Source organism: Pelodiscus sinensis, chromosome 3, assembly GCF_049634645.1.
Source record: "Pelodiscus sinensis isolate JC-2024 chromosome 3, ASM4963464v1, whole genome shotgun sequence".
NCBI lineage: Eukaryota > Metazoa > Chordata > Testudines > Trionychidae > Pelodiscus > Pelodiscus sinensis.
Window position 1 is genome coordinate 113,038,757 of NC_134713.1, and position 25,075 is coordinate 113,063,831.

The window sequence follows — 25,075 nt, forward strand, 5'->3', positions numbered from 1 at the left end:
AACTGTCTGTCCGGGGTGGGGGTCGGGTCCCTTTAAGCACAGCCCTTGGCTAGCCTGAGACAGCAGCTCCACGCTCTAAGTCCTAATCTGATGTCCTGCCGGCACTGCTTCCGGCCATCCTTAACCCCGGTTCAGGGTCCACTCAGTGTGGACATGCTAGTTCGAATTAACAAAACGCTAATTCAAACTAGTTTTTAAGTCTAGATGCGCAAATTCGAATTAGCTTAATTCGAATTAACTAATCCGAACTAAGTTAGTTCGAATTAGTGCTGTAGTGTAGACATACCCTCAGCACAGAGAGAGAATGTTTTAAGAAATGCCACCCAGAAACTTTTGTAACTTTTTGTAACTATAACTCTTGTACATGTAAAATTATTATTATACAAAATACTGTATGTGAAACATTAATTAGGGAATGTAGATAAGAGAGAGAGAGTGCTTGGACAATGAATGAATGGTTTGAGAGGTGCCAGCCTGAGAATGCAGCATCAAAGGGCTGAAGAAGGCGTCAGGTGCCAGTGCAACCAAAAGGTGTCAAGTGGAGAAAAACTGGAGACTGGAGGTCCACCCTAAAAGATCACTGACAAGCACCTGGCAGCCACCCTGAAGACATCAGCATGATGCAGCAATTCCTATAGGCTGGCATAGGAAGAAATTCCTATAAAGATTGGACCAAAAGACTATGGAGTCAGAGTCCAAAATTCTGCTGCCAGCCCACCAGGAGCTTCAGATGCGCATCTGATCAGGACTTTGCTCCCCACTACCATCACTTGTGTACAGAATGCCTGGCCAGCATTCTGTCATAAGCAACTTCCAGGCTGGTAACTATAACCTGGATGAATGATTGAATGAAGGTTTATATATATATATATATAATTATTTTTACAATAAATGTGGCTTTTTGTCTTATCCCCTCTCATAAGATCCTGCTTGCTTTTATTGGTACAACATATGCAACTGAGTGTAAACAGATCTTTGACTGTGTTTGCCACAGCATAAATAAATAGTAATGGGAGGGCTTTTCAAAAGTGTCTAAGTGATTTAGAAGCATAAATTCAATTGAAAATCAGTGGGGCTTGTGTTCCAAAGGCACCTAGGTGCTTTGGGAAATCCCACCGAACAATAATATCTGAGCAGTGCAGCTGCAGAAGAGCAGAGGCATGCAGCCAGAGAGAGCAGGGGAATAGGTGGGCATGTGTCCAGCCACGGAGATTCTCAGTTACGTGAATGTAAAACCACAGCTATTCTATCTTGCACTTAAAGAATACACAAAAATGGTTGTAGAGCTGAGGCTTACCATGTAGCTGGGCCAGGAGAGGGTGGAGAGCCCCCCACGCCAAGCCAGCTTACCATCTCTTCTCCCACTGCACAGAGATGCACTGCTTTGCCTCTTGTCCACCCACCTGTACCACTCCAATTGGCCCTAAGCCTCTCTACCACATTCTTGTTTTCATCTCAGTTAGACACATCCACAGTTGCCACCCCCAGTCTGTAGGTGTAAACAGTAGGTCTCCATATACACGTGGCTAATGTGGTGCAATAATGTTAAGTAGTCACAGCTCTGGGGAAATACCAGTCAAGAAGGTCAGTCTGGTAACACCTACTGCCTCTTTCCTTTCCATTAGCAGACAGGATGTAAGAAGTCAGATGTATATTAATTAGTGTTCGATACCACCTGCAGGGTTTGTAGTTCTCTTTGTTTTTAGTGAACATTCTCTCAATTTGAAGCTGTTTCTTTTAAGACCAGTCCTTCTATAAGGCTGCAGGATTCTAGCTTCACTCTCTGCTAATACCTTTTATAAGCTCCCCTGTTCTAAATATGCCCCTCTTCAGAGCAAAAGGAGTCTTCATATTCAGAGAGCAGCATTATAGAGAAAGCACAGTGGAAAACATCACACATTTGGATATAGTAAGCTAATCACAACAGCTATGTCTGGGGTGCAAGTGAGCCAATGTGTCCATAACCTGGTTAGTTCTGATTTCTGTATGTGTCTTCTAATAGTCACGGATTTTGTTTGGATTTTTTTTATTTTAAAAAGATAGTTCCAGAGAAGCTGGCTACATGTACGGGCTCATCTGCACACAAAAATTGTACTGCTTTACCTATCTTATAGACTCATAGACTTTAAGGTCAGAAGGGACCACCATGATCATCTAGTCTGACCCCCTGCACAACGCAGGCCACAGAATCTCACCCACCCACTCCCAGAATAATCCTCTCACCTATATCTCAGATATTGAAGTCCTCAAATGATGGTTTAAAGACCCCAAGATACAGGGAATCCTCCAGGAAGTGATCCGTGCCCCATCCTACAGAGGAAGGCAAAAAACCTCCAGGACCTCTGCCAATCTACTCTGGAGGAAAATTCCTTCCCTACCCCAAATATGGCGATCTTGATATGGTTAAAGCGCTACAACCCCCTTATTGTGGAGGCAGATATATAAAGATGCTCAGTGGAGCTAGTTTTGTATGGAAAGAGAAATAAGCAAAACAGGGATAAGTGCCTTTATATTGGCATAAACTATATTCGCACTAGGGGTTGTACTGATAGAGCGATTTTTAGTTAGAAAAAAATCACACCCCTACCTGAAAGTTATACTAGTACAAAAACTGTGTAGGGCAGGCCTACAACACATACAATATGCTGTTATATTTTATCAGGTCAGATTCTGAGACCCTGACTCGTACTGAGTTGTACCTTACTCTGCAGATAGTTCCACTGAAGTCAGTGAGGGCTAGATCAACAGAAGTATTTAGGCAATTACAGGAATTTCTGGGGTGTGTGTGTGCTTTTTTTGTAAATGTGGACTGCGAGGGTGCAAATGTACACACCCCCTTGGTTCCCCAAGTAAGCATGCTCTGGCCGGCTGGAGGAGGGGGGGGGGGGGAATCTGCCCCAGCGTTCCCCCAGCCTGCTAGAGCATAGGGGAGGGAGGCTTGGGCAGCATGCCTCTCCTGCCTTTCCCAGCTGGCTGGAGCACACTTACTTGGGGGACTATAAAGGGTTGTGTTCACACCCTTTGCACCCCGCTGCCCCGCACACAGGCCTGATATATCAAACATGCATTTTTGGGTTACTTTGTCTTTTACACAGAAACATTCATCTCTTTCTTGTAAATTTTGATCCTCACACACACATCCCAAAGTTTCATGGGCCATGCACTGAAACATGTCAGCAGTTTTCCATTGCTGATTTTCTTTATATGCCCAGGAATGATGATCAGTGGAATACAATTTTTTTGTTAGCTGGATTCCCATAGGTACCACTGGATAGTTATCAATAGTTAGGCTAGGGCAGAAGTGTGGAACTTTAGGCACGGGGCTGGATGTGGCCCCCAGCTCGCCTGGATCCGGCCCCCGAGTTTCAGGTTTCCCCAGCATTGGGGAGCCCATGCTGGTGCTGCAGTCCCTCCAACTGGAGCACACATCATGTATTAGACTAGGCCCCCATAGGCTCTTGTGTGCAAGGGGAATGTGGGGAGTGTCTTATCTTTCTCCTTCTCAGTTGGGGTCACATCAATGAGAGGTTTTTTTGCTTTTGTTTTGCTTTTCACTTGTGTGCAGCCCCCTGACTGATTTTTTTGTAGGTCAGCAGCCCCCGACCGAAAAAAGATTTACCACCCCTGGGCTAGGGTGTACAGTTACTACATATGCTTGTAGAACCATTTGATCTTTGTTTAGGGTAAAATTTACCAATTTCCACCCTGCCATTAGTAGTCTCTTCCCTTCTGTAACATTTTCCCTCAACAGTTTTCCAAAAGCAATTTTCCTCGCATACCTTCCTGGATTATTTGAATGACCAATTTCTGGCTTATTTCCTGGGGCTGTGTACAGGGTAATGCTAGGGACACAATTTCTTTTATTGATCCCCTAGTTCCTGCCAACAGTAACTAATCCTTTCCCGCCCTGCTGTTGCCATTCTGGCAATATTCTAGAAAATAATTGTTGTCCCATTCCTAATTTCGATACGGATGCACTGATAGGCTTTCCCAACTCTTGTGTGTCAGCTGTAACAAAACGTAGTTTGTTTGCCAATACCTCTGTTAGGGGCATCCAGTATTCCAATTCCTAAACCAGTTCCACCCAAAACAATTACCAATACATCCTTTGGGGTTCTTTTTCTAATAGGTTTGTCAATATACCATAATATTAGCCATGCTGCCCATCCCTTATGGAATGTTTGTACATATGGGACACATTGAGGTATGACCTTGAACACATTTAACCCAGTAAAGTCCAGCTCAATTTACTTTAGAGATCGAATTGATGATATGACTTGCTCTCTGTGATCCAATTTTACCACATAATGCCCATTTAATGGGCATTGTCTTGATTGGTTGGCAAAGGGCTTCCCCCAGAGCTGGCTTAACTCTTCTGGCTTGTAGATTTTGTGAGGCCCCTGCTGTCTGGGGTAGGGACAACAGTAGGCAGTAAGCAATATGTGGCTGAGGGCTGCATGGGAACAGGCTGTGGTGAGGGTGCAGGGTTTAGGTAGGATGTAGGGTGCAGGAGCAGAATGGGAATGTGGGGTCTGGGATAGGGATGTTAACTAACAATTAATTTAGTAGTCGAGTAGTTGATGGAATTTCCATCAACTAGTCGATAGGCACTTCTGTGTTCCACCTTTGAAATGTACAAGAGTCCCAGTGGGAGCTATTATGTATTTCAATGTTGGAATGCTTCCTGGAGCCCGGGGCCAGCAGGAAGTCCCGCTGACTCCGGGTTCCATGCGGGTGCTTCCGTTTTGAAATACATATGCATTTCAAAGTGGAAGTGCCGCATTGAGCCTGGGGTCAGTGGGGGACTCAGAGTCTGGTGGACTTACTACATTTTAAAAAGCAGATCTGCAGTAGTTGGAGCCAGCACAAGTCAGGGGATGCTCAGTCCCGACTCCCGGGAGCTAATCCCCTTATTGACTAGTCAATGGAAATTCCATCGACTACTCAATTAACCACAATTTAACATCCCTAACCTTTAAGACCAGTCAGGAAGCTGCCCTGTACTGCATTGGTACGTTTTACCCTGAGAGGGGAAATAAAACTCCATCTCTGGTCCTCCATCCCTGCCTTTGCACACTCAACAGGTGGCTCACCCCCTTCTTGGGTAAATGTTACCCCCTTTGTCCCTCCCTGAGTGGGGACAAAAACCCCACTAGGGCTGGCAGGATCACCCACCGAGTCAAACCCCAGCTCCTATCCACCCCTTCCCTGCCTGATTTTTTCCTTTCCAGTCCCTCTTCCGCCTTACCCTAAAGTTACTTGACCGCCCCCCAAATGGTTAATTTCAACCCCCTGCTTAACCCATTGCTGCGATTTGCCTCTTTTTAACGCTTGTAAAGGGCCAGAAGGAGAATATACATGAGTACAGCAACAGTAGCTCTTACTGAGCACCCTAAGTAGCAAATTCCGACAGGCAATTGCTTCTATTGCTACAGTAGCATAAGGGAGGAGCTGACTTTCCTCCTCACATTTGACGGACCATGGGGGACTTTAGGAGTGTGTGTGTTTGCACCCTTTGCACCCTCCGTGTATGTGCCTAAAGCCAACATTTAAGCACTGCCAAGAGCCTCAAAACCCCTTAACAACTGTCGCCTAACTGTATGTTTCCACTGTTAAAGTTTCCTAGGCACCAGAGTTTCTGACAGTGAGCATACGTTCTATTGCCTCATTGTAGATGTCTATCTCACACTTAATCCCTACGGGTAAGTCTACACTAGCCCCCTAGTTCGACTAGGGAGGCTAATGTAGGCATTCGAAGTTGCAAATCAAGCCCGGGATTTAAATATCACGCGCTTGATTTGCATCTTCCCGGATGGTCGCCATTTTTTTTTTTTTTTTTTTTTGAAATTTACAAGTCCGGACTAACTGCCCACGTCTACACACGGCAGGGACCTGGTATTTCAAATTAAAGCCCTAAATCAAACTACCAGCTGTTCCTCCTGCAATGAGGTTTAACAGGTAGTTTGATTTAGGACTTTAATTCGAAATACCGGGTCCCTGCCGTGTGTAGACATGGGCAGTTAGTCCGGACTTGTAAATTAAAAAAAAAAAAAAAAATGGCGACCGTCCGGGAAGATGCAAATGAAGCGTGTGATATTTAAATCCCGGGCTTGATTTGCAACTTCGAATCCCTACATTAGCCTCCCTAAGTTCGAACTAGGGGGCTAGTGTAGACATACACTACCATTCCCTTGCCTTTCTCATGTGTGGGAAGCCTGGTAGATAAGTCTCAGCACATTCCTAACATCACATACATTCGTTGGAGGGCTGGTAGGGAGTCCAGGCTTCCAGGTACAGCACTGTCCCCAATGCAGATCCTGGGGGTCCCCAGCATTTACCTCTCCCTGCCATGAAGCCAGCAGCCTAGAAGCCCCAGACAGAGGTGGGGCTCTCAGGGCTTTTAGCCTCCCTAGGCTACTTCTGGCACAGTGGTTCTCCCCAGGGGCAGTGTGAGGGGTACCCAGGGACCTGGGATCAGCTGAATGCTCTATTTCAGTGGTCCCCAACCTTTTGAGGTTGTCGGGCGCCAGGGGGCGTGGCCGTTTGCCCGCCGGGCGCCAGGGGGCGGGGCCCCCCCCTTGCCGCATGCCCGGGGGCGGGGCCCCCCCATAGCCACGCGCCCGGGGGCAGGGCCCCCTCCAAGGGCCGCGCTCCCGGGGCCGGCGCTCCCCCCCCCCCCGCAGAGTGCCGCACGCCCGGGGCCGGCACTCCCCCCCTCCCGCTGAGTGCCGCGCGCCCGGGGCCGGCACTCCCCCCCTCCCGCCGAGTGCCGCGTGCCCGAGGCCGGCACTCCCTCCCCGCCGCGTGCCCGGGGCCGGTGCCCGCCCCCGCCGAGTGCCGCGCGCCCGGTGCTCCCCCCCTCCCGCTGAGTGCAGCGCGCTCCCCCCCCGCCGCATGTCCAGGGCTGGCACTCCCCCCCGCCGCGTGCCCGGGGCCGGCGCCCGCCCCCGCCAAGTGCCGCGCACCCGACGCTCCCCCCGCAAGCGCCCGTGCGCCATGTGCCCGGGGCCAGGCCAGCCCCGAGCACCTGGCGGGCGCATTGAAATGCCCCCGTGGGTGCCATGGCGCCCCCGGGCACCGTATTGGCGACCGCGGCTCTATTTCATGTAGGAAAAGTTCAGTGGAAACACACAGATTTTTTCCAAAGCAATATTTTTTCCAGAATGTCCTTTCTGAAGGACATATCAAAGATGGCTAGCTTTTATTCGGACTGAGGATAAAAACCTTTTTGAAATTTTGGCATTTCTGGGCTTTTACCAGCTCTAGTTACCAGTACCCTCATTGGTTTATCCTTCTATGATCGTGTTAAGATAACTTCATTTGACTCATCTGAGTCTGCCCACTCCAGTTCCGCTGCCATCAGGAAGCCCTCCCACACCTTGTGGAACCACAACCTTCCATTAGAGGGGCTTTGGTCACAGTGAAGCACTTTGCACAAACGTAACTATTTCCTTGAACTTTCTTGGGTCAGAGACTTGGATATGGAACACTTAGTTAAATGAAAACATGAATCAGGAGGGTCTCAGCTTCCAGTCAGAGTCCAGCATTTCTTAAAAACAATCCAATGAATATTAAATATTCTAGCTTAAAATTAAAGGTACGTCTACATTGCAAAGAAAAACGCACGGTCTCAAATCTCAGAGCTCAGACTCACTGACTTGGGCTCATGGTGGAGCGTGGATTGTGAGTCTAAAAATAGCCCAGACATTTGGGCTCAGGTTGGATTCTGGCTCTGAAATCCAGAAAGGAGGGAGGGTCTCAGAGCCTGGCCTACATCTTCACCAGGATAGGCAATAAGCAGTTCGCTGGAGTTAGTTCCTGGTGGGCCGCCAGACACTTTATTTACCCATGCATTCACAGGCATGGCCACTCACAGGTCCTCTTGGTTGTGGTTTATGCTCCTGGCCGGTGGTAGCTGCAGGAAACGCCATGGGCTGGGCCACTGCTTCCTGCAGCTCCCCTTGGCTGGGAACTGGGAACCATGGTCTATGGGAGCTCTGAGTGGCTGTGTACATGATGACACACAGGTGAATGAAGTGTGTGGTGGTTCACCAAGGGCTAACCCTGGTGAACTGCCTCCAAACCGCGGGTTGCCTATTGCCCATTCCTGGTCTACATTATTATCTTTAGCCCTACAGCCCAAGCCCAAATCAGTTGATGCAGGTTCCGAGTCTCAGCTCTGGGTTTTTCCTTTGCAGTGTAGACAATCTCTGTGGCTGAGAGAGTGCGCACATCTAGGCACTCTGGTATGTTGTGTAAGAGACCACAAGGCTTTTGTAAAGGGAAATTGTTTCACAACAATCTATTAGAATTCCTTGGGGTATCACCTAGCATATGGAGAAGGGAGATCCAGTGGATATAGTGTAGTTGTATTTTCAGAAAGCCTTTGACAAAGTTCCTCATCAAAGACTTTTAAGCAAAGAAAGGTGTCATGGTAAAAAGGGAAAATTCTCTCACGTATTGGTAACTGGTTAAAAGGTAGGAAACAAAAGTGTAAGAATGAATGGTCAGTTTTCATTGTGGGCAGAAGTAAATAGTGGTGTCCCCTCCAAAAGCGTACACGGGAAGCAGTGCTGTTCAACATATTCATACATGGAAAAAGGGATAAAGAGTGAGGTAACAAAGTTTGCAGATGATGCAAAATTACTCAAAATAGTTAAGTCCAAAGATGACTGTGAAGAGTTGCAAAGGGGTCTCAAAAAACTGGGTGACTGGGCAAGAAAATGGTAAATAAAATTCAGTATTGATAAATGCAAAGTAATGCACACCAGAAAACATAATTCCAGTTATAAACAGGTTTTTAGCCTGCTGCTCCTATAGTGATGGGGATCACTGTACCATTTGTGCCCCCAAGAATGGGGTGACAGGTAAGTGTTCCATGCCCAGACCCTGCAGCATCCTCCATGGTCTGGAAAATTCCATAATCCAGCCTACGCTATTTCTCAGGGTTGCTGGATTAAAGAGGTTCTAGTGTATATAAAAATGATGGGATCTAAATTAGTTGCTACCATTCAAGAAACAGATCTTAGTGTTATTGTGGATAGTTCTCTGAAAACATCTGCTCAATGTGCAGTGGTAATTAGAGAAAGCTAACAATGTTACAAACCACTAAGAAAAAGTTAGAAACCATTAAGAAAAAGGTACGGCTTCCACAACTGATGACTGGAAGGTAACTAACGTGACACCAATATTTAAAAAGGGCTCTAGAGGCGATCCTGGCAATTACAGACCGGTAAGTCTAACTTCTATACCGGGCAAATTAGTCGAAACAATAGTAAAGAATAAAATTGTGAGGCATGTAGAAGGACATAATTTGTTGGACAAAAGTCAACATGGTTTCTGTAAAGGGAAATCATGTCTTACTAATCTATTAGGGTATGTCTACACTACCCTCCTAGTTCGAACTAGGAGGGTAATGTAGGCATACCGCACTTGCAAATGAAGCCCGGGATTTGAATTTCCCGGGCTTCATTTGCATAAGCGGGGAGCCGCCATTTTTAAATCCCCGCTGGTTCGAACCCCGTGCAGCGCGGCTACACGGGGCTTGAACTAGGTAGTTCGGACTAGGTTCCTATTCCGAACTACCGTTACTCCTCGTGAAATGAGGTGTACCGGTAGTTCGGAATAGGCACCCTAGTCCGAACTACCTAGTTCGAGCCCCGTGTAGCCGCGCTGCACGGGGTTCGAAGCAGCAGGGATTTAAAAATGGCGGCTCCCCGCTTATGCTAATGAAGCCCGGGAAATTCAAATCCCGGGCTTCATTTGCAAGTGCGGTATGCCTACATTACCCCGCTAGTTCGAACTAGCGGGGTAGTGTAGACATACCCTTAGAGTTCTTTGAAGGGGTTAACAAACATGCAGACAAGGCGGATCCAATAGATATAGTATACTTAGATTTTCAGAAAGCCTTTGACAAGGTCCCTCACCAAAGGCTCTTGTGTAAATTACATGGCCATGGGATAAGAGTGAAGGTCCTTTCATGGATTGAGAACTGGTTAAAAGACAGGAAACAAAGGGTAGGAATAAATGGTAAATTTTCAGAATGGAGAGGGGTAACTAGTGGTACCCCCCAAGGGTCAGTCCTAGGACCAATCCTGTTCAATTTATTCATAAATGATCTGGAGAAAGGGGTAAGCAGTAAGGTGGTAAGGTTTGCGGATGATACCAAACTATTTAGGATAGTCAAGACAGAAGCAGACTGTGAGGGACTCCAAAAGATCTCACCAAACTGAGTTATTGGGCAACAAAATGGCAAATGAAATGTAATGTGAATAAGTGTAAAGTAATGCACATCGGAAAAAATAACCCCAGCTATACGTACGGTATGATGGGGGCTAATTTGGCTACAACAAATCAGAAAAGAGATCTTGGAGTTATTGAGGATAGTTCTCTGAAAACTTCCACACAGTGTGTAGCGGTGGTCAAAAAGGCAAATAGAATGCAGGAAAAAAATAAATTTCGACATTGTTTCTATTTTGCAGTTTTCAAAATGAAACACTTTTCTGTTTTCACAATTTTACAATATTTTAATTTGATTTTTCAAAGTTTCACAGATTTGAAATGTGTTCTTCCTCTTCACTTTCTTTTTGGCACCCAGTGCAATAAAATAATGTCCAGACTCCATTCCCCCCAAAAACATATACTTTTTCATTTGCAATGTTGTAACTTTTCAATGTTTTCCTCAACTTTGGAAAAGTCAAGGAGTGCGGAGTTACCAAGGGGGCAAAGAAAAATGTAACTTTTCAAGAGTTGCGGGAAATGTTGTAAAGTTACAAAGCAGAGAATGAAACGGAAAAGGATAAGAAAATGTAGAAGTGACAAAATCTCTCTGTCAACCAGAGGCATCCTTCCAAGCACCACATGTGGCCTCAGCGAGGCCCTGCAAACAGCTCCTTGCCTCAATTTCCCACTGCAAAGGACTTCCTCAGTAATTCACACTCACTTTTGTCCATTCTCATCCCTTTTTAGTTTAGGTGTTGCTTTACTAAATTCATAAATAAGGCCTTCCATTCTCCAATGCCTTTCCTACATATTGTCTCAGTTCCTGAGTTTTTAGTTGCCTCTGCGGGAGCCTGCTCACTCCCCACTGCTTCTGTAATTCTCTATCCCAAAGAATCTTCTCTCTAACTTCCTGCTTTCGTTATAGGGGAATGTGGTGATTCCAAGTTCGATGTACCTCTTTGTAATCAGGATTGGCTAGCCTCAGGCTTCTAGCCCTTAAAGCACCCAAATAACTCTGTGGACACGTGCTGTCATGCCATGCTTTGGCTGCACTGCAAAGACCACAATGTACCTTGAAGGTTCTGGCCAGCATGTGGAGGTAGGGGAGCTCTAGAAGGATTGTACCTCACAGGCAGAGGAGAACGGGGCCTGATCAATCTCCTCCAACCCAGCACATCACTTTTAGTGGCTTGCTTTCTGTGGCGTATTAAATGGAAGCAGTCCTTGCACTTGTCAAGAATGGGTGGGTGAACCTAGGGCTGGGAGAAGCAAGCCTCCAGCTCCACCCCTGCTGCCTGAAGCCCCACCCCTGTTACTCAGGGGAACCAAGCTCCCTCCTACTACTCCTCTTCAGTGAGAGACGTGTGTTTCCAACCATCCCTGGTCCTGGGAACAGGGGGAGGATGGGTTGTGCATGGCCCCAGCTTTCCCCGAAGCATGGGGAGGGTAGGCAGTAACTGGCAGGTGGCCCCCTGGCCCTGGAGTGTGGGCAGCGTCTGGCCCCAGCCTCGGCAGGGTTGAGGCCCAGGCAGCTCTGAGAGACTAGGGGAGCGGCACTGAAGAAGGGACCTGGGGTGGAGCCATAACAATCAGTTTGGGAAGGCATTGCCTTTCCCTGCCTCTTATACCTGTCACCCATGTGCCTGGTGCATTGTGAGGGTGCACAATAGTGTGTGTAGGGAGTAATCCTCAATGAACACTCATCCCCCCCACCCCTGTAAATCCATCCAAGGGACAGGTATCATCTTTAGCTGAACTACTTATGGACCACTGACACACATGAATGTCACCATGTCCTCCAGAGATTGAGGATTAACATAAATGAGGCTTGTCACTGAACAAAAAAAAGAGGACCTCTCTGCAAATCCATGAGATATCATGCCCCAGAATGGCTATGCCCCTTATGAACAAAAAGTTTCATTTGCCTAGATTCTGATATCGGAGTTCCAACCAAGTGGATGGAGTCTTTTCTCTTGGTTCACATCAATGTTGTTCTAGTACAATGTTAAAATATGGTTAGAGAAGACTTGGTAAGTTACTGTGCCACAGAAAAACCAGATGACTCATTGACACTTATTTAGAATTTAAGAAATACGTGTATGCTTCCAACTTCTGAGCTGTACAATGATTTTGTTTTCTGAAATGATAACATGTGGAGGAGTAGAACAGGGCTGTTATTAAGACTTCACTCATTCAGGAATGTTGCCAGTGAAAGAAGAAGGTGTTAAAAGAAACCTTTCTGATAAAATCTGACAGCTTTTGATGTTCACGTCAGGAAAGTGAAGGCAGAGATGCCCCTGTTCTTGAGAGAGGGTATAATTAAGGAATAATTAACTCAGCATGTGTAGAGAGTACTATGTCTAATCCCTGAGTGAGGGATAGTAAAGTACCTGAACATATATTATGTAAACTCTTAGGAGGTGGTAGTTCCTCCTACTTTATTAGGTACCTGCTTTCACATCTCATGAGCACATCTGGAACCTGGACTGACTACTACACAGGCATAACATACAGTGCAGTTTGACCTGCTTATTGGGACCTGAGATATAGTAAAATAGAATGAAAGTCAATGGCTGTGTCTAGACTGGCAAGTTTTTCCACAAAAGCACTTGCTTTTGTGGAAAAACTTGCCAGCTGTCTACACTGGCTGCTTGAATTTCTGCAAGAACATTGATGATCTCATGTAAGAAATCAGTGCTTCTTGCGGAAATACTATGCTGTTCCCATTCGGGCAAAAATCCTTTTGCGCAAAAGCTTTTGCGCAACAGGGCCAGTGTAGACAGCTCAGATTTGTTTTGCGCAAAAAAACCCCCAATGGCGAAAATGGCAATCGGGGCTTTTTTGCGCAAAAGTGCATCTAGATTGGCCACGGATGCTTTTGCACAAAAGTGCTTTCGCGGAAAAGCTTTTGCGCAAAAGGGCCAGTGTAGACAGCTCAGATTTGTTTTGTGCAAAAAATCCCTGATGGCGAAAATGGCGATTGGGGCTTTTTTGCGCAAAAGCACGTCTAGATTGGCCACGGATGCTTTTGCGCAAAAAGTGCTTTTGCGGAAAAGCGTCCGTGCCAATCTAGACGCTCTTTTCCGCAAATGCTTTTAACGGAAAACTTTTCCATTAAAAGCATTTGCGGAAAATCATGCCAGTCTAGATGTAGCCAATGTGTTCCCATGTGCTACCTGCAATTCAGATCACAGAGATCCTCTGTTTATCATGAACTTATTTAATAGATAAAATGACTTCACCAGGACCCTAATCCAAGTTCACAGAGGCCAGTGGGGGGTATTCCATTGATTTCAGTGGGCATTGGTTCAGGGCTATCGCAGAGGTAGCGGGTAAAACTCTATCAAGATACAAGAAGCTGCTGTCCCAGTCGCTTTGCTACTTGTAAAGAGAAGAAAGGAGGAGGAAAAGAAATATTCCAAGTTTTTTAGGAGAAAGTCATGAACCAATCAATAGCTGTTATCTAACTCATCCTCCACAAAGCATCCATGATCCAAGTAACTAATTCTGCCCCTTTTTTACAGATGTGGAAACTGAGGCACCGAGTGAAGAAGTGACTTTCAAAGGCTTTCAGTATGAGTTTTATAGTAGCCTGGAACTCCTTTATTCATGTGCTTAGACTCGGGATGTAAGCTAGCAGTTAATTGAATAGTAGACTAACTGCATTAAATCTTTGAGGTTACTTGACTATTTGATAGTCTCTGGGGGCGGGGCGAGCAGCCAGTGAACTTTGGCCCCACTCCTGGGGAGCTCCTGCCACTCTACGCTGCTGCCTCTGTATCAGAGGCAGCAACGTGGGGTGGCAGCAGCCCCATCAATGGGGAATCCTAGCTCCCAGCAGACAGAGGCTGCATCAAGGCAGCCTCCCCTGCCCCCATTCCTGCTGCTGTCTCTGATAGAGGCAGTAGTGCAGGGGTGCGGGAAAGGCGGCACTGCGGAGAAAATGCTGCGGGGAGGGGGGACCAACTTTGAAGCCGGCTGCCCCCAGCACAGGCTCCTACTCCTCGCTCTCCACTTGCTGCCTCTGATACAGAGGCAGTGGGGGGGGGGGGGGGCGGGAGAGAAGGATGTGAATAGTTGAGAAGATTAATCGATAAGCTGAGACTTATTGGTTTATTGTATACTCTACTACTCACTTACATTCCCAGTTTAGACATCTCAGTCTCTGATATTGAAGCCATTTAATATTGTCCTGGATCCTTAGTACTTTAGATACACTGTAAGAGAAAAACACACCTGGGTGACGATGACCAGGGCTTGCTCAAAGCTTTGCCGAATGCAAGTGAAGGTGCTGAACCTCGACGGTGAGCAAGATTCTTGAGCTGCTGAAATCAAATGAATAAGTTACTATCATTTTTCATCCTCACCCTGGCTAGTGTTATCTGAGAAACTTACAACTGGGAAGAGGAATTTGACCTTGAATGAGAATCAATCAAATACAACAGGTACTTTAGGAAAACAGGCACTAGGAACCCTGAAATCCCTTCATGAATGAAAGAGCACAGGTGACAGCGACATTATAGCTTCTCCTAATCAAATAATTCTCTACATGTCCCCCTCACTTTATTGTGTTGGTCTCCTCCTTGAAAAAGCTTGCTAATATATTGCAGGTTTTTCACAGTAAAATCAAATTTGCTTTAAAAGATTGTGATTTTCATATTGTGGCCGCTGGCTGGGTATTTTCTAGTTCCAAGAAGGTAAAGCTGGGACTCTTCTGGTGTCTGTAGTGCCAGAGTCACATCACTCACAAAGAGTCAAATTCAGCTCTGTCGTGCAATTCCATTGGCAGCCTGGAGTGGATCTGACCCAAAGTCTTCAGAAGAGGGGAGCCACAGAACTTTATGTTTTGTAAAGGAACACATCTAGAATAAAATACGAAATCTGTCAGAGCAGATAGCCTCTAAGAATAGCTTCTGGGTGCCCCTTAGTGGTGGATCTCTGGCATTACAGATTTTTTGATAGAGACAAGGTAGATAGTATCTTAAAGGAGTAATGGACACAGATTAGATATTCAAAATGGCAACACACAGAAACCTGTTAGGGACCATTTTAACTTGCCCAGGCACTCACTAATGAATCTAAAAGTGACAATAATATTACACAGCAATTTCCAAAAACAGTTGGAGAGAGAAGCTGCAGAATTTGATTGAATTTACAAGTTTGACACCTGTTGATTCTCCAACTTTTTATTCTGGTGACCCCTTTCACACAGCAAGCCACTGAGCGACTTCCACCTTCTAAATTAAAAGCTCATTTATATTTAATACCTACTTTAAAGTGGTATTTATATGTTTGGTCCTATCACTTTTCACAGCAGACCCTTTTCGCTAGCTGGGTGACTGTAAAAAGGGGTATCTATCACTTGTCACAGGAGGCTTAGCAACCCATTGCTACCTCTATTTCTGTGCTGCTGCACGCTGTGGCACTGCCTTCAGAGCTGGGCGGCTCTGCAAGCAACACCGCTGTCAGCAGCACTGCAGAGGAAAGGGTGGCAATGGGAAGCTAACACTGCTGTGAAAAGTGGTACTTGACTGTTTGTTAATGTCACTTTTCATAGCAGACTTACTAGCTAGCTAGGAGGCGTGTACTCCCTCCCACCCCCCACACAATAACCTTGCAATCCCCTGGGGGGGGGGGGTCACAGCCCCCAATCTACAATGATGGGAGAAACTTTCACACTAGTTGCATCTATATTGAAGTGGTACAGTGGCTCAGCTGTGTTGCTGTAGTCCAGGACTACTCAACTTTGGAGGCCCTGGGGGCCACAATGATACTCACAGCACATGCTGAGGGCCACAACTTAAGTATGGTTGCATGTACATGCAAATATATATGCAAATAGCTTCTTTCACACAATGCCCCGGCGCTCCCGGCACCTCCTCCCTGGGGGCTAGAATCACCGACACCCTGTTCCAGCCAGCTCGTCTGCTTGCGTCTTTCAATGCTCACCCTGCCTGGGAAACGCCTTGCCATTGTGGAGCGTGTTCCCAATGGAGGCCTTGTTCAAAGGATCCTGCCCACAGGCTGCATGTTGATCCCTCTGCGTAAATCCAAACCGCATCGTGGGCCGCAAACAAATGGGCTGCAGACCGCATGTGGCCCACGGGCCACATGTTGAGTAGCCCTGCTGTAGTGTAGCCCTGCTGTAATGTATCAACTGTAGCTCAGAGCACCATAGCTACATGCAAGAAGGGACAGATTGTTACGCATAAGGGGTTGACACATGTTGCAGGAGCCCAGTTGAAGTGAAGAGGGTAATTAACTCCTCTGCAGTTCTATGACACAAGAGGGTTAGTGAGTTACAGACTGTTGTAATGAGCCATAAAACTGGTATCTCTATTGAGACCATGATTTTTGGTGTCTCATAGGGTATGTCTACACTACCCTCCTAGTTCGAACTAGGAGGGTAATGTAGGCATACCGCACTTGCAAATGAAGCCCGGGATTTGAATTTCCCGGGCTTCATTTGCATAAGCGGGGAGCCGCCATTTTTAAATCCCCACTGGTTCGAACCCCGTGTAGTGCGGCTACACGGGGCTCGAACTAGGTAGTTCGGACTAAGATTCCTACTCCGAACTACCGGTACACCTCGTGGAACTACCTAGTTCGAGCCCCGTGTAGCCGCGCTACACGGGGTTCAAACCAGCGGGGATTTAAAAATGGCGGCTCCCCGCTTATGCAAATGAAGCCCGGGAAATTCAAATCCCGGGCTTCATTTGCAAGTGCGGTATGCCTACATTACCCCGCTAGTTCGAACTAGCGGGGTAGTGTAGACATACCCATAGAGTTATGTATTTAAGTCAGTAGGTTTGCCTTTTGAAGGCATTGTTCAGGTTTCTTTTGCAGACGAGGAGAGAACGGACGTAGCATGATGGCTTTGTGAAAAGTGCTCACCCATGGGTGATAAAGTGTTTTTGTCTTTTATCATTTTTCTGTGGAAGTCCATTTGAGACCATAAGGATTGTCTGGCTTCACCTACATAGTTGTTGGGGCATTTGATTTACTAGATGAGGTACACCACATGCTGGAATAGGCATGTGCAGGAACTAAAAATCTTGAAATCAGTGTTGTGGAGGGCATTGATCATCAGGGCAATCAAAATATACCTAGAGAACTTGCATCTGTTTTTATACTAGGGTCTGGTGCCTTTGAGCTGGCGTGTCCTGGTCTGTGGGGAGCTTGCTTCTTGTACTTTACCACTAAAAACATATAGCTTAATGAGTCTGATGAATGTTAATATAAGCTCCAGAGAACATAGTTATTTAAGGAATAATGTACATGGCAGAGGACTATACAAAGCAATAAGTGGTTTCTGAAGCTGAGTATAGAACGGAGCAAATAATTACTCCTTTTTAGGTTCAGTGGCTGAACCAAAACAATCTGGAAAACATCGCTTAGTTTCAGATTGAAGTTTCAATTTTTCAAAAGTTTCTAGAAGTTTTTTTTTAGACATTTCAAAAGTTTTTTGGAGGTTTTTTTTGGGAACACCTCTCCTCCCAAAATTTAAATATTTCTGAAATGTTTGTTTCCAGTTTTTTTCAGCCAAGACTATTTGCTGACTTGTACTCTGGGATGCACAAATAGTTTTAGTGCCCTACAAAAATGCATTTTTGGTGAATAAATTATTAATATGAAAAATATGTCCAGATCTATTTGAGTTCCTGGTTGCTACTGACACTGCAAGCAGTTCTAATTTCCATGTCCAGGAGGAGCCTAACGGGGACATCTAAGGTGAATCCAGTTTCTTAACCTTGTGATAGATTATAGACATCTCATAATGGCAGTAATAGAGTTAAGGGAAGCCAGATAGCCCATTCTGTGGCACCTGGAAAGGAGACAGGTAATTAAGGATAAAACCCAGTGGTGAGAATCAGATTGAATTGTTCTTTTGAAGGAAGGACTGTGGAGCTAACAAGGGAGAACTGGGAGGAGAGAGCTACTGTGGGTAGCATACTCTGGGGCTGGCTCTGAAGGGAAATGGCGACAGGGATGAAAGGATTCCAGGTATTAGGAAAGCTGGAAATTTCCAAGGGAAACAGTAGATTGGCAGGAAGCAGTACAAGAAGTCAGACTTTCAGAGAAAGAGAGAGAATGCTTGAGGAGTGGAATGTCACCCTAGGAAAGGTACTTATGGATAGGCAGAGGTGGAAAGCAGGAAGGACTTAAAAGGAGCAGGGTTTAATTGCTTACACACAGCACCTTGGGCTGGAAAGTAGAGAAGAGGGCAGCTCTGGCTAGGAGGGGGATGAGAAAAGCCTCCCTGAGGAAGGGAGCAAGGATTAAAGAGCATAGGCCGGGGCTGGAGTTCATGATGTGCGACAGGATGATGGGCCTGTGGAGCTCTTTACTACCTTTGAAGAGATGAGATTATGCATGACTTGGCTTTGGGATGCAGCTGTGAGAAAAGGCTGACGGTGGCAGGGCCAAATGTCTTCTGGGGGAAACAGAGGCAAAACTGCTGGAACATAACACCCAGCTGTGAAGGGAATGTACTGGCTGGTAAGTTTGCTCCAGTGCCACTTTGTGATGATCGGGCTTAATGTGAGCCTGAGGGTTAAAATGCTGCAGGCAGAAATTTCAGACTGAGAGGGTGTGTGTGTCTGTGCAAAAAATCACCACAAGGGCACTCATCTGGGTATTGTCAAGGCTGGTGGTGAACATGTGCTGATGCACTGGACTCATGCATGAGCAGGCAGTAGTAGATGAGGTTGATGATCTGATTCTCTTTTCTACCTTGTGTAGTTGTTTGCAATTATGAGAAAAAGGATTTTCAATGCTGCCGCTCTGATCTGGCCCTCATATTGCACAGGGTCAATGACTGCACAAAGTGTAAGGCAATGGAGAACTGAGCCCATTGAACCTAGGTAGCAGAATGGCCCATGTGACTCAAAGCACTTGTAAACCCATCTTAACAGAGTGACTAATGAGGATTTGTAGCTGCTTTGGCAGAGCATGCTGGTGAGTCTGGCTGAATATATTTAATACATAAGTGTTCTGTGTAATGATGTATCAGTTTCTGAAGTTAAATATACTGGGATATACTAGGGATGTAAAAGTGTAGTCGATTAAAGTGTATAGGTTAATGCTATAGACCAGTGGTCCCCAACTTTTAGAGGCTCCCGGGCGCCTGGGAGGTGGGGCCACTCACGCGCCGGGCGCCCGGGGGCAGGGCCATGCGTCCGGGGGCACGCCAAAGGACTGGGATGCCCTTGCACCCGGCGCCGGCATGTGCCCTAGGGCCCGGGTTGGGGCCGCCCGAGTGCCTTGTGCTGTGGGCCCGGGGCCGGCGCTGCTGCCCGAGCCGCGCACCTGGGGCTGGCACTGGCGCCGCTCGAGCGCCACGCGCCCGAGCGTCCGCATGTGCCCCAGGTCTGGGGCCGCCTGAGCGCTGTGCACCTGGCGCTGGTGCGTGTCGTGCGCCTGGGGCCGGCACCTCCTGTGCGCCGCGGGCGGGGCCGGCCCAGGTTGTGGGCGGGTGCACACAAATGCCCTGGCGGGCGCCATGGCACCCGCAGACACCGCGTTGGGGACCACTGCTATAGACTATATGCATTCCCCCCCCCCCCCCCCCCCCCGCACACACACTTGCCAGTAATTTTTTCAGCATCATGGCCAGCAGCCCGGCTCAGTCCTGGCTTGCGATGGGTACGGGACCTACCCCCGCTCTGGGTCTGCATTTAAAGCATATTAGGAGCCATGCCGGCAGGCAGCCCAGTTCAGTTCTGGCTCACGCTGGGTCTGGGAGGTCAGCCCACTCCCTGGACAGGGGCTGCTGCCACCCTGCGCTGCTGCCTCTTTATCAGAGGCAGCAGCACAGGGCAATGGCTGGTCCGCAAGGGGAGCTGGTTTTTTAAACTCGCTTCTCTCATCAGCTCCCACCTGGCACTCTGCACTGCTGTCTCTAATACAGTGGAAGCAGCGCGGAGTGGCAGGGGTCATCTTGGGAGTAAGGCCATAGTGCATGACTGCTGGCCCTGCCCCTAGGGACTACAGAATAGTTGACTAACCGATAAGAATTCATGAGGTTATTTGACTATTTAATTAACCAATAGTTAACATCCTTAGGATATACTTCCACTAAGCAGCAACTGTTCCACTAATGCTAGAATGATGGACATTTCTGTAGTTTACAGTGGGATTTGCAGTAATCCTATGATTAGAATGTTAAATATTTCCGAGATTATGCAATATTTCATTACAAGGCCAGACTCTCAGCTGGTATAAACTGATGTAGTATGTCCCTTGAGACCAGATGAGGATCTGGTTCCCAGTTTTAATAAGTATTCCTGTGTTTTTCTTACTTTCAGTTGCAGAAATTTGTCAAATGCCTTGAAAAACACACAACCCAAATACATGAAATAAGTATAAATATGCAAAATGCTTATTATAAATTACTCTTCCTGTTATTAGAGCAGCAGTAAGTTTAAAAAATTTGACTCATTATTACCATAAATTTTCTTAAGTCAACCGCCTATTGTTACTGTATGGCGCGTGACTTACCAGCGGTTGCCCACGTAACATTCATGACAGAGTGGGCAGATGACTGCTTTTTTCTATAAAAAGTCATTAGCTGCAGCTATTACAATATGACTTCCTTGGGCCTTGTGTGTGTGCTGGGATTTAAGCCAGCAGTGTAGCTGTTTTAATGACAGCCCACAGTGTAGACACACTATATGTGGATGCAGCTTGTCTTGAACTGCTACAGCTTACTCTGGAGCAAATTCTGTCTATTCTAAATAGTTGTGTTGGTGCAGTGACGCAGGTGTCTAACATTCTAGTGGAGACAAGGCCTTTCCTCTAGACATGGGCAGTGGGTGAATCCTCACTTTGGGGAGGCTAGCCTGCTGGCCCCACCCCTTCTAGCAGGGATCTCCTTTTCTGCATGCCAGAGCCCCGAAAGATGAGTCCTGAGAGCTCCCAATAATTGGAGGAGCCCTGGCCTGCCCCTCTTCCCCCGCCCAGTGCCATGCCAGGCTCTAAGCCTGGCCCCGCGCCTGACTGAGCCATCTCACTGCTTTACCAGGCTCTCCTGTCTACGACTAGCTTGCTGCATCTCTCCTTACTCCCCTGCCCCCAGGGAGGAGGGACATGACAAGCAGGGGGGACCTCCAGGAGGATGAGGGAGAGCAGAGGACTTACCACATAGTAGGCAGGAGATGGTGGGAGGCCTTGGAGAAGGGGAAGGGCCACTACAGCCCATGTGTCTGGTGGTGGGTCAGCAGCAGCAGCTGTGCCAGGGAAGGCTTATTATACCCACCACCTATGCCTATAGATTCTTTTTTTAAAAACACTTTGAAACTGAAAAAAAATATACAAAGGTGTGATTATGATCTACAGATCATTGGTTTTGTTCTGCCAGATCAGACCATTACTTCATCAGGTTGACCTTTCCTGCAATGTAGCACTAAGGGAGAAGAGAGAATTCCTTCCTGACCCATGCAAGCATCGGTTTACTCCACTGAAGCATGAGCCGTCATTAACCCTATATTAACTTATAAAACTGCTAGTACTGTTTTCCCTAAAATTATCAAGCTTGTCTTTAAATGCAGGTATAGTGTCTGACAAACAAGAGATGGTGCATTCTCTTTTATTGAAAAGATTGCCAGCAATCAAGATGGAGATACAAACTGGGAATCCTTTCAGGCTCCACTTAATAAAGGCACAGGGCTTTTTTGGGAAAATGGAACACAGTTTCCCCCCTGTTCAGATGAACAGTGGCTAAAGCCAATGTGTTGCTGGAATTAGACTTTAGGAGGTTGAACTAAAATAGTGTGCGTGTGGGAAACAATTAACAACTATAAAGAACTGATTTGTTTACTCTGAGTCAATCCAAAGCTAATCATTCTTTTTATTGATGTTGTTTGAACTATAAAGTAAATAAATAGAGCTTAAGATTAATAGACAACAGAACAGCCATACTGGGTCAAACCAAAGGTCCATCTAGCCTAGTATCCTGCCTTCTATCAGTGGCCAATGCTAGATGTCCCACAGGCAGCAGTTTCCAACTGCTAGGCTGCGGACCTCTGTCTGTTGGGCCCCGGCAGCTCTGGGGGCCGGGGCTGGGATACACCACTCCCATGTCATGCCTCTCCTCTCAGCCAACCAATGCCAGGCATGGGCAGGGTCTCCTGCTGGCTGCGGAAGAGCACTTTTCTGTGTGGCAGGAGAGCTGCACGGTGCTGTTCTGTGTGGCCCTCCTGACACACAGGGAAGCCCTCTTCCACAGCCGGGGGAGACCCTGTCCCCGCCCAGTACTGGTTGGCTGAGAGGTAGGGCATGCCACGCCTCTCCCAACAATCATGGCCGGAGGGGAGGTGCTGGGCAGTGCACCCCAACACTGGCTGCCAGAACCGCAGGGCTAGAGAGGGGGGTGGAGCAGGCACTGGGGCTCCAGGGGCAGGGCTAGTGCTGGGGGGCTCTAGAGGCTAAGCTAGTAGTGAGGAAGTTACGGGGGCAGGGCTGGTACTGTGGGGCTCTGGGATGGAGCTAATACTGGGGGATGGCACTGGGGTGGGGGGAGCTCTGGGAGGGTTGGGTGCAGTGGGGCTCTGGAAACAGGAGGCTGGCACTGGGGGGTCTGTTGGGGGCTCTAAGGGGTGGGGGGCTGGCACTGAGGCATTTGGGATGGGGGCTGGCACTGGGGGCTCTGAGGCTGGGAGGTTGGCACTGAAGGGGTTTGGTGCAGGAGACTCTGGGGTCAGGTTGACTCTGGCTGGTGCTGCGGGGTAGTGGAGGGGTGGGGGTGGGGCTCTAGGGGTTAGGGCTGGCACTGGGGGCTCTCTGGACTGTGCTGTTAGTGGACTGGTCACGTTTTATTTGGATATTCATCATTTGAATAATGAATATGCAAATATGCAAATAAAATGTTACCAGTCCACCAAAAGTTTGTGAATGGGTTTGCCAATTCCTGGTATCCAAAAGGGTGGGGACCACTGCCATAAGGAATGAACAGAACAGGTAATCAAGTGATCCACACACCCCCATTGACCATTTCCAGATTCTGACAAGCAGAGGCTAGGGACCCCATTCCTGCCCATCCTGGCTAATAGCTATTTGATGGACCTACCTACCATGACTTTATCTAGCTTTTTTTTAAATCCTGTAAAGTCTGATCTTCACAATATCCTCTGGAAAGGAGTTCCACAGGTTGACCGTGTCTTGGGTGAAGAAATATTTCCTTTTGTTTGTTTTAAACCTGCTACCTATTTATTTCATTTGGTGACCCCCCCCCTCCTAGTTCTTGCATTATAGGAAGGGGTAAATAATTTTTCCTCATTCACTTTCTCCACAGCAATCATGATTTTATAAACCTCTATTATATCCTCCCTTACTCTCCTCTTTTCTGATCTGAAAAGCACCTTATATAGCAGCTGTTCCATATTTTGAATAATTTTTGTTGCCCTTTTCTGAACTTTTTTTCCAGTGCCAAGGTATCTTTTTTTAGATAAGGTGACCCCAAATTTCAAATTGTATTTTGGCCATGAAGTAAGCCCCAGAGATGTGAAATCCCCCATAATGTTGGAGAAGTTCAGTTTTGGCTCTGAACTGTGAGGCACAGGCCTATCTCTAAGGGCACAACTATAGTCCCAGCTGTGTACTCATATTGGGACGAGAGGGAGCATAAAGAACTCCCCTTGACTCCTACTCTATTCGAGCTACCTGCATCACAAGACTCTGCTTCTGGCACTGGGGTCAGAGAGAGCAGGCTGCTATTTCCTCTGCACAAGGGGGTGGAGAGAAGCAGGAGTGTTGGCTCAGTCTCCCACTCCTACTCACCAGCCCGTGTAACTGAGCAAGGGTGGTGGGGGAAGTAACCTGTGCCTGGAAAAACAAGCCAGGGAGCAAGACTTCCAGTCATTATTTGGTTCCTGCACGGCAGCTCCCGGGACAGCCCAGCTGCACCCTTCCCCTTAATTCGACAGGGTTGAAAGGACATTCTCAGACAGGGTTCTCCCCCTCCTCTCCATTTGATTTAATGCCCCTCATAACTTCCTCTGTCAGTCACTGTTCCATTGGCTAAAAAGAAACATGGTAACGTATCGTCTCATTCTGTAAGGTGCCAACCAACCTCAACTCTCACTGAGCCCCTCTGGGAGCAGAAGGTGCTCAGCAGATCGCAGAATCTCAAGCTGTTCCCTTCTGTCCTTGCAGGATGCTGAGCAGACAGGTCAGGAGAGTGAAGAGCAGCTGAAAAGGCTGTGAAATGAACTACTGTTTGAAAGGGATTTGACTGGCCTGTCTCTGTGGCGGAAGCACTCCTGATTTACAGGCAAAGAGTTAAGTAGGGCCCCAGGAGTGCTTAGTGGAGCACGTTATTTGTTCATCTCTTGCAACATGATAGAGGGATGGAAGACAACAGCATTAGTCATTCCCTGTGCTAGCACAAAAACAGCTTGTCCCGCCTAATGAATTTGCTCTCCTAATTTCATACAAGGTGCAGACCTTCCTTAATTACTCCAGATTTGGCACTTGTTAAGAACTTCTGAAGTAGTGTACTGCCTGCTGGCCAAAACACGAGAATAAGCTGTTCTAACTCACCCTCTTTTCCTGGCTCGGGGCCTCTTTCCCCAGTGAGGAAAATAAATGTTACTCTGAAAAAGGCCATGGATCTAATCTGTAATGAAGCAGTAAAGGACTAAATCTAGGCATGAGATGTGACAGATATTGCAACAGCATGCAGTGTCTTTGGGGACTTTATTGTGTAACGTGTGTGAATGGGCCTGGGATTGTGTGCAGCCCCATGGGCAGGAAGGTTGCCACAGCTACACCAGGAACTAAACCCAACTGGGAGGGATTAAAGTGAATCACTCAGGTTGTAAACCCCTGCAGAGAGGTACCATCCCCTTGGGAAGCT

At 47.2% G+C, this 25,075-nt stretch overlaps 1 protein-coding gene across 9 annotated transcripts in view; it reads right to left on the reverse strand.

Annotated features, from left to right (window-relative positions):
- TAGAP (T cell activation RhoGTPase activating protein) overlaps positions 1 to 25,075 on the reverse strand; it is a 103,956-nt gene that overhangs the window by 68,574 nt on the left and 10,307 nt on the right. For 4 of the 9 annotated variants that reach the window (XM_025180659.2, XM_075924554.1, XM_025180661.2 and 1 more), the window contains exon 2: positions 14,458 to 14,546. The exons of 2 other annotated variants lie outside the window; for them this stretch is intronic. In XM_025180659.2, coding sequence (XP_025036444.2) covers positions 14,458 to 14,546 — 89 coding nt within the window. The remainder of the gene's footprint in view (positions 1 to 14,457; positions 14,547 to 25,075) is intronic. 3 more of the 9 variants (XM_025180660.2, XM_075924555.1, XM_025180658.2) reach the window with 1 other exon arrangement.